The sequence below is a fragment of the Erythrolamprus reginae genome, chromosome 1, assembly GCF_031021105.1.
Source record: "Erythrolamprus reginae isolate rEryReg1 chromosome 1, rEryReg1.hap1, whole genome shotgun sequence".
NCBI lineage: Eukaryota > Metazoa > Chordata > Lepidosauria > Squamata > Dipsadidae > Erythrolamprus > Erythrolamprus reginae.
In genome coordinates this window covers 9,412,535-9,431,277 of record NC_091950.1, presented here as the reverse complement: position 1 = coordinate 9,431,277, position 18,743 = coordinate 9,412,535, and the positions used below count along the sequence as shown (strand labels likewise).

General features: G+C 44.7%; 1 protein-coding gene across 1 annotated transcript in view; it reads right to left on the bottom strand.

Moving 5' to 3' along the window:
• ANKRD24 (ankyrin repeat domain 24) overlaps positions 1 to 18,743 on the bottom strand; it is a 63,004-nt gene that overhangs the window by 12,801 nt on the left and 31,460 nt on the right. The window contains 4 exon segments of the mRNA XM_070744085.1: positions 1 to 1,185; positions 4,437 to 4,558; positions 8,509 to 8,581; positions 12,696 to 12,794. Coding sequence (XP_070600186.1) covers positions 1 to 1,185; positions 4,437 to 4,558; positions 8,509 to 8,581; positions 12,696 to 12,794 — 1,479 coding nt within the window.

The window sequence follows — 18,743 nt, the reverse complement described above, 5'->3', positions numbered from 1 at the left end:
GGCCTTCAACTCCCACAAAGTACCCTCCAAGGCCTCCTTGGCCCGGGCGTGCTCAGCCACAGGTACCGATTTTTGCCTGTAGGCCTCGGCGGCCTTCTGAAGTTCTGCAAGCTCGGTTTGTGTGGAGGTATACTTCTCTTCCATCTCCAGCAGCTTCTTCTCGGCCCCAGAGAGGATGGCCTTCAACTTCTCCACCATGTCTTTGTGGTCCGCTTTGGGGACGCATTGTGAGGCCAGCGTCTCCTTCGTCATTTGAAGCTCCGCTTCCAGCTTCTTCCGGCCTTCTCGGAGCTCCTCGACGTGAGCCTTCATTTCTTCGTGTTGCTTTGTCACGACATTCAGCTGCTCTTGCAGCTTGGTGGTCTCCTCCTGAAGGTCCCGGCTGACTGCAGACCTTCCTTCAAGCATCTCACGTCTTCCCTCCTCTACGGAGGCCTTAAGTTCTCTTAGTTCTGTTTCCGCGGAGTTGCATCTCTTTAGAAGAACCTCTTTCTCCTGGGACATCGCATCCAAGGAGTCGCCGAGGGCGGCTTTCATCTCCTCGTACGCCTTGACGGAGCAGTTTTGGGCCCCTCTTTCTTCTTGATCTCTGAGCAACCCCTCCAATTCCTTCACCTTCTGATTTTGCTTCTTTAGCTCTTCCTGAGTCTGGTGCAGAGTAGCCTTCACCGTCTCCAGTTCGATTCTCGAACCCTCTGTCGCGTCTTTCTCCTCCACGGACAAGATGCCCAGCTCGATCTGTTCCTCGAGGATTTTGACTTCAGCTAAAGCTGCCCGATATTTCTCCTGGGTCTCGCTCAGCTCGTTCACCAGCTCCTCCATCTCTTCTCGGGTGATTGGGTTGAATTTGCTTTTTCCTTCCGGCTCCGATCCGGCTTTACTTTCCGTCGCTCGGTTCTCTCCGATCTGATCATACGAGAGGCTGATCTTCTCCAAAGCTCCTTTCAGGGCTGAGATTTGCCTCTCGTAATCATCCTTCAGCTGTTCGTAAGCCTCTGCCGAGACGAGTTTGCGAGGGCTTCCATCTGTTCCGTTGCTTTCCAGGGACTTCAGAAGCTCTTGAGCCTCCAGCTGCTGCCCTTTCAGCTTCTCGAACTCAGATCGGAGCGAGTCATACAGAATGATAGGGATGAAGTCGCCGGAAGCGTCAGACTCGCTCTGGTCCTTCTCCTCCTTCTCCAGAACCTGCGCAAAATAGAAATTTGATCCATTGGATATGCACAGATGGGGTGGGGGGATCCACAAACATGTTTAGGAGAGAGTTTAATGCACAGCCTCTTGGAGTTTTTGACTTTTAAAAAAATTGATAAAACACACATAACAAACAACAACAATGAAAAAGAAACAATTAACAAATATGTGACAAATCTTCTACTACTGTGATGGCAAACCTATGGCACAGGTAGCACGCAGAGCCACATTAGAGGACACACAAGACTTTGCCATGTTTCAGCTCCAGCATGGGCAGGCTGGCCAGCTGATTTTTGTCCTTGGGAAAGGCCATTTCGTCCCCTGGGCGCTTCAAGGAATGGAATAGAATGGAATAGAATAGAATAGAACAGAACAGAATAGAATGTACTGGAGAAGATAAGAGAAGAAGGAAAAGAGATGAGAGGAGGAGAGAAGAGAGAGAGGAGGAGAAGAGAAGAAGGAAAAGAGATGAGAGGAGGAGAGAAGAGAGAGAGGAGGAGAAGAGAAGGGAAGAGAAGGAAAAGAGATGAGAGGAGGAGAGAAGAGAAGGAGGAGGAGAAGAGAAGAGAAGAGAAGAAGGAAAAGAGATGAGAGGAGGAGAGAAGAGAGGGAGGAGGAGAGGAGAAGAGAAGAAGGAAAAGAGATGAGAGGAGGAGAGAAGAGAGGGAGGAGGAGAGGAGAAGAGAAGAAGGAAAAGAGAGGAGAGGAGAAGAGAAGAGGAGAAGAGAAGGAAAAGAGATGAGAGGAGGAGAGAAGAGAGGGAGGAGGGGAGGAGAAGAGAAGAAGGAAAAGAGATGAGAGGAGAAGAGGAGAGGAGAAGAGAAGAAGGAAAAGAGATGAGAGGAGGAGAGAAGAGAGGGAGGAGGGGAGGAGAAGAGAAGAAGGAAAAGAGATGAGAGGAGGAGAGAAGAGAGGGAGGAGGAGAAGAGAAGAGAAGAAGGAAAAGAGACGAGAGGAGGAGAGAAGAGAGGGAGGAGAAGAGAAGAGAAGAAGGAAAAGAGATGAGAGGAGGAGAGAAGAGAGGGAGGAGGAGAGAAGAAGAGAAGGGAGGGAGGAGGAGGAGAGAAGAGAAGAAGGAAAAGAGACGAGAGGAGGAGAGAAGAGAGGGAGGAGAAGAGAAGAGAAGAAGGAAAAGAGATGAGAGGAGGAGAGAAGAGAGGGAGGAGGAGAGGAGAAGAGAAGAAGGAAAAGAGATGAGAGGAGGAGAGAAGAGAGGGAGGAGGAGAGGAGGAGAGAAGAAGGAAAAGATATGAGAGGAGAAGAGAAGAGGAGAAGAGAAGGAAAAGAGACGAGAGGAGGAGAGAAGAGAGGGAGGAGGGGAGGAGAAGAGAAGAAGGAAAAGAGATGAGAGGAGGAGAGAAGAGAGGGAGGAGGAGAAGAGAAGAGAAGAAGGAAAAGAGATGAGAGGAGGAGAGAAGAGAGGGAGGAGGAGAGAAGAAGAGAAGAGAGGGAGGAGGAGAAGAGAAGAGAAGAAGGAAAAGAGATGAGAGGAGGTGAGAAGAGAGGGAGGAGGAGAGGAGAAGAGAAGAAGGAAAAGAGATGAGAGGAGAAGAGAGAAGAGGAGAAGAGAAGAGAAGAAGGAAAAGAGACGAGAGGAGGAGAGAAGAGAGGGAGGAGGAGAAGAGAAGAGAAGAAGTAAAAGAGATGAGAGGAGGAGAGAAGAGAGGGAGGAGGAGAAGAGAAGAGAAGAAGGAAAAGAGATGAGAGGAGGAGAGAAGAGAGGGAGGAGGAGAGAAGAAGAGAAGAGAGGGAGGAGGAGAAGAGAAGAGAAGAAGGAAAAGAGACGAGAGGAGGAGAGAAGAGGGAGGAGAAGAGAAGGGAAGAGAAGGAAAAGAGATGAGAGGAGGAGAGAAGAGAGGGAGGAGGAGAGGAGAAGAGAAGAAGGAAAAGAGATGAGAGGAGGAGAGAAGAGAGGGAGGAGGAGAGGAGAAGAGAAGAAGGAAAAGAGATGAGAGAAGAAGAGAGAGAAGAGGAGAAGAGAAGAGAAGAAGGAAAAGAGACGAGAGAAGGAGAGAAGAGAGGGAGGAGGAGAGGAGAAGAGAAGAAGGAAAAGAGATGAGAGGAGGAGAGAAGAGAGGGAGGAGGAGAGGAGAAGAGAAGAAGGAAAAGAGATGAGAGGAGAAGAGAGAGAAGAGAAGAGAAGGAAAAGAGATGAGAGGAGGAGAGAAGAGAGGGAGGAGGAGAGGAGAAGAGAAGAGAAGAAGGAAAAGAGATGAGAGGAGGAGAGAAAAGAGAGAGGAGGAGAAGAGAAGGGAAGAGAAGGAAAAGAGATGAGAGGAGGAGAGAAGAGAGGGAGGAGGAGAGGAGAAGGAAAAGAGATGAGAGGAGGAGAGAAGAGAGGGAGGAGGAGAGGAGAAGAGAAGAAGGAAAAGAGATGAGAGAAGAAGAGAGAGAAGAGGAGAAGAGAAGAAGGAAAAGAGACGAGAGGAGGAGAGAAGAGAGGGAGGAGGAGAGGAGGAGAGAAGAGAAGGAAAAGAGAGGAGAGGAGGAGAGAAGAGAGAGAAGAGGAGAAGAGAAGAAGGAAAAGAGACAAGAGGAGGAGAGAAGAGAGGGAGGAGGAGAGGGGAAGAGAAGAGCCAAATGTGATTGGACACACAAGAAATGTCTTTTGTGTATATGCTCTCAGTGTAAAGGAGAATAAAATACATGCATTGAGAATAAAAAGTTACAACATTTAGCGATGACAGTCATGGTAACTAATGAGCTATCAAATCATACTTGGAAACAAATAAAAACCACTAAAATTGAAAAGTGAAAGCAGCATGGGTATAGTAATAAATGGGAAGAGAAAGATACTAGTGAGGAAGAGAACAATAATAGTAATACACTCTTAGTAAATTATTTGAGAGTGTTGAGAGAATTATTCGTTCAGCAGAGTGAGGGCATTCGGGGGGAAAATGTTCTTGTGTCTAGTTGTCTTGGCGTGCAGGGCTCTATAGTGACATTTTGAGGGTAGGAGTTGAAACAGTTTATGTCCAGGGTGCCAGGGGTCAGTAAATATTTTCCCTGCCCTCTTTTTGACTCGTGCAGTATACAGGTTCTCAATGGAAGGCAGGTTGGCAGCAATGGTTTTTTCTGCAGTTCTGATTCTCCTCTGAAGTCTGGGTCGGTCTTGTTGGGTTGCAGAGCCAAACCAGACAGTTATGGAAGTGCAGATGACAGACTCAATAATTAGTTGCTTAGCTCAAGCAATATTTTTCCACAGCAGGTGAGTAAGTGCCCAGGTAGTCAAAGTTAGGATTTACCTGGATTTTTTCCATTAATTTTCTGTTCTTCTGGGTTAGGGACTCTATCTGGCCTTGCAGGGTTGCTAAGAGTTCTTCCGTGGAGGCACTTAAGGTTTTCTTGGAAAGAAGCTCAGCAGTTGCTAAAATGAAAAGAAGAAAAAATGGGGGGGGGGGGTTGAAAATGTGCAAGGAAAAAATAGATTAAAGCTGGTGGAGAAACCCATCCCAGGCTAAAGTTGTTGTCGTTAGCTCTGGCCCAGCTCCTGCCCCAAGGACTGTGGATGTGGGGGAGACATCCACATGCTGCAGGCCTGTTTTGCCCCCCCCCAGTGGAATCTGCTGATGAAGGCTCCTCTGACCAAGAAGACATGAGTGACAGGGAGGAGGAGAGTGTGGCAGACAGCTCAGAAGATCAATTATCTAGCTCCTCCTTGGATTCAGAACAAGAGTTAATGATACAGCCACGCATGCGGAGAGCGATGCATAGGCAGCAACAACTGAGAGATTATTATCAAAGATAATGAGGCCACCTGTGGTTGGGTGGGGCTGTGGTGATTAGTGAGACTGCTATAAATAGCAGCCTGTGGGTTTGGCCATTGTGGAGGATTATCTGATCGTTGTGTTTCGTGACTGCTTTGCTGACTTTGACCTTTTGTGTGCTGATTTTTCCCTGCTTTGAAACTAAACCAGAGCAAAGTGTGTTTCACTTTGTGAAAGAAGAAGGACTGTGAATTGCCTCACAGCTGCAAGCTAAGTATCACAGAACTGATAAGGGACTTGTACAAAGTACCAGTTTGTTTGGAGACAAGTGCTCTTTGCTATACCAAAAGAGGACTTGGTTTAAGTGACTTTTCATTATAAAGAACATTCTTTTGAATTTTCAAACGTATGTGTGTCTGAAATTTGTACCTGTGAATTTTTGGAAGGATTCTACGAGAGAGCCCGACAGCACATTAAGTTGTTTAAAAGAATGGTACAAATACATGGGACACAGGTTATCTCAGCCCATCACCACATGATCCCAAATCATCATAAATATGAATCAGTTGCAGAAGCAGATAAATTTTGTTCATGTGACTGTGGGGGATGCAGCAATGATCGTGCTGTGGTTCGCTCGCATCCTGCACAAATAGTCATGGACTAGGAGGATGGAGAGACTGTGGAGGTGCGGTACAAGCTGTCAGGCCAAAGCCATCATGTGGAGTCAGAGACTTTGGCCTGCCACAGTAGAATAATATTAGGGGAACTGGGAAGGGTAGTTGCATGAGCAGGAAAATAACTAGTCACAACAAATTCTTTTCTTAGAGTCCAAGGTCATCTTTTGTTCTGCATCAACTGAAGTAAAGAGGAAGTTGGTGAAATGATAATAATAATTAATAATAATAATAGTAATAATAATAATAATAATAATAATAATAATTTATTAGATTTGTATGCCGCTCTCACTCGGACTGGTCCTCATGATAATAATCAATAATAATAATAACAATAATAATAATAATAATAATAATAATAATAATAATAATTTATTAGATTTGTATGCCACCCCTCTCTGGAGACTCGGAGTGGCTCACAACAATCACAACAATATACAAATCCAATATTTAAAAAGAAACAAAACATTTAAAAAGCCCATCATTAAGAACTATTCAATACAATCATACCATTCATAAAACTATATGTGCTCAGGGGTATCTCAGTTACCCCATGCCTGGTGACAAAGGTGGGTCTTAAGTAACTTGCGAAAGGCAAGGAGGGTGGGGGCCATTCTGATCTCCGGGGGGGAGTTGATTCCAGAGGGCCGGGGCTGCCACAGAGAAGGTTCTTCCCCTGGGTCCCACCAGATGGCATTGCTTAGTCCAGTGTTTCCCAACCTTGGCAACTTGAAGAGATCTGAACTTCAACTCCCAGAAGTCCAGATCTCTTCAAGTTGCCAACGTTGGGAAACACTGGCTTAGTCGACGGTACCCGGAGAAGGCCAACTCTGTGGGACCTTATCGGTCGCTGGGATTCATGTGGCAGAAGGCAGTTCCGAAGGTGATGAACTCGTGGGTGTGGGTATGTGGGATGAACATTTAATCTGGGTGGGGAACTGAAGGAAGTTAGTATCGGGGTGACAATGATGTGTCCAACATGACTCTGATAATAAATCAAACCTTGGATGAGAGAATTGGATTGGGATCTGATTTATTTCCCAGATGCTGTTTGGAGCATCGACAACAATCCTGATACTCGTGCATGTGCCCAGTGGGTGTGTCGGCACCAGATTTGGCTTCTGCACATGCACAGCAAGCAAACTGTTGCATGAGGACACACACACCAGCGATATTTCAGCAATTTTCGCCAATGTTTCTGCTTCCGCAACTGCGCAGAAGCAAAAAAGCAGCGAAAGTTGCCGAAATCTCACTCGCGTAAGCATCCTTGCACAGGGGCATGCCAGGGGTGCGCAGCTGTGCGGGCATCCCAGAAATTCCTACTGGGAGGGAGCACCTGAGACTATCGTCTGCTGCCCAACACTGCTTAAATGGGCCATTGCAAGTTGAGGACTTTGCATATGCCCTCGAAGATCATCCAAGGGCATGGGGTGAGGTATCATCTATATGCCGATGATACCCAGTTATACATATAGAATAGAATAGAATAGAATAGAATTTTTATTGGCCAAGTGTGATTGGACACACAAGGAATTTGTCTTGGTGCATATGCTCTCAACGTACATAAAATAAAATATACATTTGTCAAGAATCATGTGGTACAACACTTAATGATTGTCATAGGGGTCAAATAAGCAATGAAGAAGCAATATTAATAAAAATCTTAGGATATAAGCAACAAGTTACAGTCATACAGTCAACATGGGAGGAAATGGGTGAAAGGAATGATGAGAAAAACTAGTAGAATAGAAGTGCAGATTTAGTAGAAAGTCTGACAGTTTTGAGGGAATTATTTGTTTAGTAGAGTGATGGCGTTCGGAAAAAAACTGTTCTTGTGTCTAGTTGTCTTGGTGTGCAGTACTCCACCCCATGTCCAGTCAATGAAACAGTGGAAGTGATGTGCCGGTGCCTGGAGGCTGTTGGGGCCTGGATGGGTGTCAACAAACTCAGACTCAACCCAGACAAGATGGAGTGGCTGTGGGTTTTGCCTCCCAAGGACAATTCCATCTGTCCGTCCATTACCTTGGGGGGGGGGAACTACTGACCGCCTCAGAGAGGGTTCACAACTTAGGCGTCCTCCTCGATCCACAGCTGACATTGGAACATCATCTTTCGGCTGTGGCGAGGAGGGCGTTTGCCCAGGTTCGCCTGGTGCACCAGTTGCGGTCCTATTTGGACAGGGAGTCATTGCTCACAGTCACTCATGCCCTCATCACCTCGGGGTTCGATTACTGCAACGCTCTCTACATGGGGCTACCTTTGAAAAGTGTTCGGAAACTTCAGATCGTGCAGAACGCAGCCGCAAGAGCCATCGTGGGGCTTCCAAGATTTGCCCACATTTCCTCAACACTCCGTGGCCTGCATTGGCTGCCAATCAGTTTCCAGTCACAATTCAAAGTGTTGGTCATGACCTTTAAAGCCCTACATGGCATTGGACCAGATTACCTCCGGAACCGCCTGCTACCGCACGAATCCCAGCGACCGATAAGGTCCCACAGAGTTGGCCTTCTCCGGGTCCCGTCGACTAAACAATGTCGTTTGGCGGGCCCCAGGGGAAGAGCCTTCTCTGTGGCGGCCCTGGCCCTCTGGAACCAGCTCCCCCCGGAGATTAGAACTGCCCCCACCCTCCCTGTCTTTTGTAAACTACTCAATACTCATTTATACCGCCAGGCATGGGGGAGTTGAGATATTCCTTCCCCCTAGGCCATTACAAGTTATGCATGGTATGCCTGTGTGTATGTTTGGTTTTATAATATGGATTTTTAGTTGTTTTATTATTGGATTGTCACATGCTGTTTTTATCATTGTTGTTAGCCGCCCCGAGTCTATGGAGAGGGGCGGCATACAAATCCAATAAATAATAATAATAATAATAATAATAATAATAATAATAATAATACTCAGCCGACAGATTAAGACCCGGTCCATGCCCTTACCTGGAAATTCCAGCAGCTCCCCCTCTTCGTCCTGCAGGGTTTCAACATCGTAGCTGGTATTTTCCTTCTCATTCTGCGCAAAAGAGAAGATGGGATGGGAGATTTCGCAAAAAGTGGGGATCTTAAGACGAGTTCTACGGAGAAGGAAAGGCAGCAACCGACTCCGTTTGGTTCAAGGAAAAGACGGCTATTTTGGAAAATGACTTTATTACCAGGAAAACCCAGATTGGATTCTGAGTTTTACATAAGAACATAAGAACCTAAGAAGAGCCCTGCTGAATCAGGCCAAAGCCCATCGAGTCCAGCATTCTGTGTCCCACAGTGGCCCATCAATTGTCCACGGGGATCTTGAGTAGAAAGAGAAGGCAAAACTATCCCTTTCCCCTGACCCCCAGAAAATGGTACCCAAGGGAATCCTTCCTGCCTCAAGTGCACTCGAGTGCCTTCCGTCCCCTGTCCTATTGCTCTCCTATATCTCCTATACCTTTCTTCTATTCCTATATCTCTTCTATTCTTTCATTGATACGTTCTATTACTAGATCTTCTTTTCTCTTCTTTCTTAGATATATTTTACTATGAGTATCTCCTCTATAACCTTCATCATGTATTTTACTATGTGTATATAGATATATACCCACTAAAACCCTCATTGTGTATTGGACAAAATAAATAAATTGATTAAATAAATAAATAAACATAGAGGTGGCACATGGACATCCATTTCAATAACCACCTATGATACACTCGGCATCTATGAATCTGTCTAATCCTGCCTTGAAGCTATCCAGGCTGACAGCTGTCACGACCTCTTCTGGAAGGGAATCCCATAAACCAAGGACCCTCTGGGTGAAGAAATATTTCCCTTGATTTGTCCTCGCTTTCTTACCTATGAGCTTTAGGGAGGGCCCCCTCGTCCTAGAATTGTGTGAAAGAGAAAATATTTTTTCTCTATCCACCTTTTCTATCCCATGCATGATTTTATGTTTTTATGTTTGTAAGGATATAAAAGCCTATGACAATTTCCACCCATCCTTATTGGAATGCTCCTATTGAAAGCCATCCTGAGTCCTATGGGATTGGGCGGCATAGAAATGGACTAAATTAAATTAAATGAAATTATGCAAATGCCAGGAGATGTGTGTGTTCTCGAGAGGGAGGGAAAGTCCTTGGTACTCTTTGAGTTTAGTTGTTTCTTTGCAGAATATTTTGTTATCCAACTAGTTAACATCATCAGGACTAGACCAGAGTGGGGTTTGGGCAGAGGAGGAAGAAGAGGGGGAGAAGGAAGATTGGGATTCTTGTTGCTTTCTGAGCTTGATATATTTTCTTGCAGACCTTTCATTGCCAAACTAAGTAACATCATCAGGACTAGACCAGAGTGGGGTTTGGGGCGAGGCGGAGGAAGAGGAGAAGGAGGAGTATTGTATTGCCTCTGTAAAAATCGATGGTGAGACCACACTTGGAGTCGTGTGTACAGTTCTGGTCACTGCACCTCAAGAAGGATATAATGGAACTGGAAAAGGTGCAAAAAAGGGCAACAAGAAAGATCAAGGAAATAGAGCCCCTCCCTTATGAAACCAGGTTGAAACCTTGGTCTCTTCAGCCTTGAAAGACGGCGTTGAAGGGGTGACTTGATCAAAGTGTATAAAATCATGCATGGGATAGAAAAGGTGGATAGAGAAAAACTATTTATCTCTCACACAATTCTAGGACGAGGGGGCCCTCCCTAAAGCTCCTAGGTAAGAAAGCGAGGACAAATCAAGGGAAATATTTCTTCACCCAGAGGGTCCTTGGTTTATGGGATTCCCTTCCAGAAGAGGTCGTGACAGCTGTCAGCCTGGATAGATTCAAGGCAGGATTAGACAGATTCATGGATGCCAAGTGTATCGGTGGTTATTGAAACGGATGCCCAAGTGCCACCTCTATGTTGGTTGAGGCAGGAAGGATTCCCTTGAGTCCCATTTGTTGGAGGTTGAGGGAAAGGGAGGGTTTTGCTTTCTCTTTCTGCTCAAGATCCCCATGGACAATTGGTGGGGCCACTATGTGACACAGAATGCTGGACTCGATGGGCTTTGACCTGATTCAGCAGGGCTCTTCTTATGAGGAGGAGGGAGGAGGAAGAGGAGGAGGAGGAAGATTGGAATCCTTGTTGTTTTCTGAGCTTGTTATGTTTTTTTGCAGACATTTCATTAGCAAACTAAGTAACATCATCAGGGCTAGACCAGAGTGGGTTTTAGGAGGGGAGGAGGAGGAGGAGGAGGAGGAAGAAGAAGAGGGGAAAGACTGAGATCCTTGCTGCTTTCTGAGCTTGTTAAGTTTTTTTGCAGACGTTTCATGACCAAGCTAAGTAACATCATCAGCACAAAGGGAAACATCTGCAAGAAAGCAGCCTAGCTCAGAAAACATCAAGCACCACACAATTATACATTAAGGCAAGAAAAACAAAACGCACAGGTACAGTATATGTGGTACATTGCTCAACAGTAGTAACTGTGAGAGGGATCTTGGAGACCTAGTGGACAACCATTTAAATGTGAGCCAGCCGTGTGCAGCAGCTGCCAAAAAAGCCAACACAGTTCTAGGCTGCATTAACAGAGGGATAGAATCAAGATCATATGAAGTGTTAGTGCCACTTTATAAGGCCTTGGTAAGGCCACACTTGGAATACGGCATTCAGTTTTGGTCGCCATGATGCAAACAGGATGTTGAGACTCTAGAAAAAGTGCAGAGAAGAGCAACCAAGATGATTAGGGGACTGGAGGCTAAAATGTATGAAGAACGGTTGCAGGAACCGGGCATGACTAGTTTAAGGAAAAGAAGGACCAGGGGAGACATGACAGCACTCTTCCAATATTTCAAGGGTTGCCACAAAGAAGAAGGAGTCAACCTATTCTCCAAACCACCTGAGGGTAGAACAAGAAGCAATGGGTGGAAACTAAACAAGGAGAGAAGCAACTTAGAACTAAGGAGAAATTTCCTCAAAGTCAAAACAGTTAATCAGTGGAACAGCTTGCCACCAGAAGTTGTGAATGCTCCAACACTGGAAGTTTTTAAGCAGATATTGGATAACCATCTGTCTGAAGTAGTGCAGGGTTTCCTGCCTAAGGAGGAGGTTGGACTAGAAGACCTCCAAGGTCCCTTCCAACTCTGTTGTTGCTGTTGTTATAATTATTAATGCAACACAGCAAATGAGATAACAAGAAGCAATGGGTGGAAACTAAACAAGGGGAGAAGCAACTTTATAAGGCCTTGGTAAGGCCACACTTGGAATATTGCATTCCGTTTTGGTTGCCACGATGCAAAAAGGATGTTGAGACTCTAGAAAGACTGCAGAGAAGAGCAGCAAAGATGATTAGGGGCTTCTGAGCATGCACAGAAAGCAAAATCTCGCATGAGGACGCTGGCGCAAGGCAGATTTCAGTGATTTTCACTGATTTTTTTATTCTGCGCATGTGCGGAATAATAATAATTTAATAATTTATTGGATTTGTATGCCGCCCCTCTGGATAGACTCAGGGCGGCTGACAACAATAATAAACACAACATGTACAATCCAATAATAAAAAACAACTAAAAACCCCTATTATAAAACCAAACATACACACAAACATACCATGCATCACTTGTAACAGCCTAGGGGGAAGGAATATCTCAACTCCCCCATGCCTGGCGGTATAAATGAGTCTTGAGTAGTTTACGAAAGACAGGGAGGGTGGGGGCAGTTCTAATCTCCGGGGGGAGTTGGTTCCAGAGGTCCGGGGCCGCCACAGAGAAGGCTCTTCCCCTGGGGCCCGCCAAACGACATTGTTTAGTCGACGGGACCCGGAGAAGGCCAACTCTGTGGGACCTTATCGGTCGCTGGGATTTGTGCGGTAGCAGGCGGTTCCGGAGGTAATCTGGTCCAATGCCATGTAGGGATTTAAAGGTCATGACCAACACTTTGAATTGTGACCTGAAACTGATCGGCAGCCAATGCAGGACACGGAGTGTTGAAGAAACAAAAATATAGGCGAAAATTGCCAAAATCTCCCTCACGCGCATGTCCTCCAATGAGATTTCACTTGCTGCACATGCTCAGAAGCCGAATCTCCCTCGCGTGCTCCCGCAATAGGCTGAGAGGGCGCACTGGTAGCGCCAAAGAGAAGGGCCCCTTCACTGGGCATGGCCCTCTCATCCTCCTGTGGTACCTCACAAGACGAAAGCCGGCTTCGCAGCGCCTCCACTTCCTTCTTCAGGTTTTCCTTCTCGTCGGCCGTCTCCGCCAGTTGGTTTTGGAGGTCCTCAACCTGGTGAGACCACGACAACAGCAAAACCCATGAAAATCCCCAAAGATTTTATGCCGATCGTGTCATCTCACCTGTTTAGGTATCCAATGAATTCTTTTGAACTGCACTGAAAGTCCTAAATGCAGAGTTCCTGACATGTTGTAGAGTAGGGGTCTCCAACCTTGGCTGCTTTAAGACTTGTGGACTTCAACTCCCAGAATTCCTCAGCTGGCTGAGGAATTCTGGGAGTTGAAGTCCACAAGTCTTAAAGCAGCCAAAGTTGGAGACCCTTGCTTTAGAGTTACTGGCTAGTTGAGTTCATATGTTGAATTGGAAGAAAGCTTCCTCTGTGGATTCAAATTTCCCAGCTGAGAGAATGTCACCAGGGCGACCCAAGGATTTATTGGTTTATTGGTTTATTGATTGATTTGATTGATTGATTGATTGATTGATTGATTGATTTACTTACTTACTTACTTACTTACTTACTTACTTACTTATTCATTCATTCATTCATTAATTTATTCATTCATTTATTCATTCATTTATTTGTCAAAAACATATACAAGATGATGGGTATACATATAAATATAAGCAAAGTAGCTACGGATAAATTTGGGGGAAAAGGAAGGTTCTACATTTAGGCAAGAAATGTAATAGGAAAGTGAACCCAAGAACAAGGGGACACAATCTGAGGTTAGTTGGGGGGAAAGATCAGAAGCAACGCGAGAAAATATTATTTGACTGAAAGAGTAGTAGATGCTTGGAACAAACTTCCAGCAGGTGTGGTTGGTAAATCCACAGGAACTGAATGTAAACATGCCTGGGATAAACATAGACCCATCCTAAGATAAAATACAAGGAAATAGTATAAGGGCAGACCAGATGGGCCAGGAGGTCTTTTTCTGCGGTCAATCTTCTATCTTTCATAATCTCATCTTTCCCTGTTTTTTTGCTGTTCTCAGTGTCACATGGATGAAGATGTCCATGGGGTCTGCCGTCACATAGTTCTAGGCTGCATTAACAGAGGAATAGAATCAAGACCACGTGAAGGGTTAATACCACTTTATAAGGCCTTGGTAAGGTCACACTTGGAACACTGCATTCAGTTTTGGTCGCCATGATGCATAAAGGATGTTGAGACTCTAGAAAAAGTGCAGAGAAGAGCCACAAAGATGATTAGGGAACTGGAGGCTAAAACATATGAAGAACGGTTGCAGGAACTGGGCATGGCTGGTTTAATGAAAAGAAGGACCAGAGGAGACATGATAGCAGTGATCCAATATCTCAGGGATTGCCACAAAGAAGAGGGAGTCAACCTATTCTCCAAAGCACCTGAGGGTAGAACAAGAAGTAATGGGTGGAAACTAAACAAGGAGAGAAACAACTTAGAACTAAGGAGAAATTTCCTGACAGTCAGAACAATTAATCAGTGGAACTGCTTGCCTCCAGAAGTTGTGAATGCCCCAACACTGGAGGTTGTTAAGAAGTTGTTGCATAACCATTTGTCTGAAGTAGTGTAGAGTCTCCTGCCCAAGCAGGGAGTTGGACTAGAAGACCTCCAAGGTCCCTTACAACTCTGTTTATTTTAGTTTTCTTTATTTAATTGGATTTGTATGCCGCCTCTCTACGAGAACTCGTTGTTGTTGTTGTTGTTGTTGTTGTTGTTGTTGTTGTTGTTATTATTATTATTATTATTATTATTATTATTACTATTATTTGCCAAAGCACCTGAGGGCAGGACAGGAAGCAATGGAAGGAAACTAATCAAGGAGAGAAGCAACTTAGAACTAAGGAGAAATTTACTGACAGAACTATTTAACCAGTGGAACAGCTTGCCTCCAGAAGTTGTGAATGCTCCAACATTGGAAGTTTTTAAGCAGATGCTGGATAACCATCTGTCTGAAGTAGTGTAGGGTTTCCTGCCTAGGCAGGGGGTTGGACTAGAAGACCTCCAAGGTCCCTTTCAACTCTGTTGTTGCTGTTGTTGTTGTTGTTGTTGTTGTTGTTATCATTATCAATACAACACAGCAAACGAGATCACTATGCTGGATTTCGTATTTCATCCCCAGTCGGGCGCTTCCCAAGCACCTAGGAGTGCGTGATGTAGCGGCGAATTATGTGTGCCAATCCCATTAAAGTGGACTTTTGCAATTGACAGATGGAAATTATTATTGTTGTTGTTGTTGTTATAGGACAGTAAGACAGTAGGCATGACAGTGCGCTTACTCGTGCCCATTACAAACCTCTCAGGAATGGGGAGAGGTTGACTGAAGACAGTCCAAAGTTAAAAAAATTTGGGGTTTGGGGAAGAAACCACAGAGTCGGGTAGTGCATTCCAGGCATTGCTCACTCTGTTGCAGAAGTCGTATTTTCTGCAATCAAGTTTGGAGCGGTTTACATTGAGTTTGAATCTATTATTTATTATTATTTATGTATTTATTTATTTTGTCCAATATACAATACATATGGAAGAGAATATACATGAAGTAATATATATATAAAGACAATATGTAAAAATAGAGAAGATATATGAAAGGAAGAAAAGATATATGATATATGAGATAAAGGAAAGACAATTGGACAGGGGACGAAAGGCACACTCGTGCACTTATGTTCGCCCCTTACTGACCTCTTTGGAACCTGGAGAGGTCAATCGTGGAGAGTCTAAGGAAGAAATGTTGGGGTTAGGGATTGACACTATTGAGTCCGGTAATGAGTTCCACGCTTCGACAACTCGATTGTTAAAGTCATATTTTTTACAGTCAAGTTTGGAGCGGTTAAGTATTAAGTTTGAATCTGTTGCGTGCTCTTGTGTTGTTGCGGTTGAAGCTGAAGTAGTCATTGACCAGTAGGACGTTGCAGCATATGATCTTGTGGGCAATACTTAAATCTTGTTTTAGGTGCTGTTGTTCTAAGCTTTCTAGACCCAGGATTGTTAGTCTATTTTCATAGGGTATTCTGTTTCAAGTGGAGGAGTGAAGGGCTCTTCTGGTGAAGTATCTTTGGACATTTTCAAGGGTGTTGATGTCCGAGATGTGGTGTGGGTTCCAGACAAATGAGCGGTATTCAAGGATGGGTCTGGCAAAAGTTTTGTAGGCTCTTGTGAGTAGTGTGAGATTGCCGGAGCAGAAGCTACGTAGGATCAAGTTAATAACTCTAGAAGCCTTTTTGGCGATATTGTTGCAGTGGGCTTTGGCACTTAGGTCATTTAATATTAGTATTCCAAGGTCTTTTACTGAGTGTGGGTTGGCTGTCAGAATTTGTTTATTCAGTTTATATATGAGGTTTGGATTCTTTTTGCCGATGTGGACACTCGTGTATTATTGTTAAATTATAAATTATAATTTAGAAGCAAGTTGCATAAAAGCAAGGTTTCTTTTATTGCTTTAGCAGAACAAGCCCAACAGACGCGTGAACCAGCATTCCTGGGTGAGATGACACCGACATACAGTATGCAGTACGTTTTTAATATCTTTTTCCTTTTATTTGAAGTCTTTTGTCTTCTTTGGGGCTAGGGTGTGTTTTCTTTTTGTGTGTGCCGACTCGCTAATGGCTCTAATCCTCTAATCTCGCGTTTGTTATTCCTTCGCCCTAAAATTAATTCTCTTTATCAGTTTATTGTTCAGACTTCGCCCCGAGTTAGTCAGTTCTTTGTGCTTCTGATTAAATTATCCGTGATTACAAAGAGATTAGATGTATTAGTTTCCTCCTAGATCTTTTGTGTTATTTGTACTTCGCGGCGGTTTCTAACGGTCCTGGAACCCCTTGTGATTATTATCAGATTATTAGTTTAAACTGCCTACTGAGTTTTTATTTCTGTGGCTCGGGGATTTGTGAGCTTGTTTGTTTGTTTGTTTGTTTGTTTGTTTGTTTGTTTGTTTTGGCAGCCGCGAGAGCCATCGTGGGGCTTCCCAGATTCGCCCACGTATCTACAACACTCCGTGGCCTGTATTGGCTGCCGATCAGTTTCCGGTCACAATTCAAAGTGTTGGTCATGACCTTTAAAGCCCTACATGGCATTGGACCAGATTACCTCCGGAACCGCCTGCTACCGCACGAATCCCAGCGGCCGATAAGGTCCCACAGAGTTGGCCTTCTCCGGGTCCCGTCGACTAAACAATGTCGTCTGGCGGGCCCCAGGGGAAGAGCCTTCTCTGTGGCGGCCCCGGCTCTCTGTAATCAACTCCCCCCGGAGATTAGAACTGCTCCCACCCTCCTTGTCTTCCGTACACTACTTAAGACTCACCTATACTGCCAGGCATGGGGGATTTGAGACACCTTTCCCAGGCTTATTATAATTTATGTTTGGTATGTATGTGCTGTTTGGTTTTTAATTATGATAGGGGTTTTAGTTTTTTTTAATATTAGATTTGTGCCAGTATAATATTGTTTTTATCGTTGTTGTGAGCCGCCCCTAGTCTTCGGAGAGGGGCGCCATACAAATCTAATAAATTATTATTATTAATAATTATTATTTTCTGCTGCTTACAACAATATAAAAGACACAAATACAGTAAAAATAAATGAAATATAAATATCTAAAACTATAAACCCCGGTTAAAAACTCAAAATTCAGACAATCCAATTAACAGACATGTATACCATTCAGTACAATTCGGCCATGACAGATGTCAAATTCATGCCCTCACCGCAGGCCTGCTGGCAAAGCCAGGTCTTCACAGCCTTTTGGAAAGCCAGTAGGGTGGGAGCAGTAGAGACCTCGGGCTGGAGTTGATTCCATTGAGCCGGGGCGGCCACAGAGAAGGCCCTCCCCTGCGGCCCTGCCAATCTGCATTAGTCAACGAGGCCTGGAGGAGGCCAACCCTGTGTGATCTTGTTGGTCTCTTGTGGCAAGAGACGGTCCCATAAAAAATCTGGCCCTGAGCCATGTAAATATTTATAGGTAATAACCAACACCTTGTTGGTTAGAAACATAGAAGATTGAGGGCAGAAAAAGACCTCATGGTCCATCTAGTCTGCCCTTATACTATTTCCTGTATTTTACCTTAGGATGGATATATGTTTATCCCAGGCATGTTTAAATTCAGTTACTGTGGATTGACCAACCACGTCTGCTGGAAGTTTGTTCCAAGCATCTACTACTCCTTCAGTCAAATAATATTTCTCGCGTTGCTTCTGATCTTTCCCCCGAGTAACCTCTGATTGTGCCCCCTTGTTTTTGTGTCCATTTTCCTATTAAAAACACTTCCCTCCTGAACCTTATTTAACCCTTTAACATATTTAAATGTTTCGATCATGTCACGTTATTGTGACCGGAGACTAATTGGTAGCCAGTATAGCTCATGGAACGTAGGTATTGTATGGGTGTACTGAGCTACACCCATGACAGCATTCTGGACTGTTTGCAATCTCCAAACACTCTTCAAGGGTAGCCGCTTGTAGAGCGCATTGCAGTAATCAAGACGGGAGGTGATTAAGGCCTGAGCGACTGTAGAGCAGAGGTCTTCAAACTTGGCAACTTTAAGACTTGTGGACTTCAACTCCCAGAATTCTCCAGCCAGCATAGCTGGCTGGAGAATTCTGGGAGTTGAAGTCCACAAGTCTTAAAGTTGCCAAGTTTGAGGACCCCTGGTGTAGAGCCTCCTGGTCCAAAAAGGTCCGCAATTGGGTATATCAGGTGAACCTGGGCAAAGGTCCCCCTGGCCACAGCTGAGAGATCAAGGCTCAGCTGTGGGGTCAGAAGGACACCCAAGTTGTGGACTCTGTCTGAGGGAGGTCAATGGTCAATGTTTCTCTCCCAGAAGAATGGACGGACAGATAGAGTGGTCCTTAGGAGGAAAGTTAACGGTTGTTTTATTATTCTAGTAATGTCTAGCTTAGTTCCGCTTTTCCTTGTGGCCATCCTGTAACGTTTCTGGTTTGGTTTTCTGATCACTACACTGCTTCAGTGTCGTCCCCTTACTACACACACAAAATGATGAACTGGACTAAGATGGGCTTTGGGGT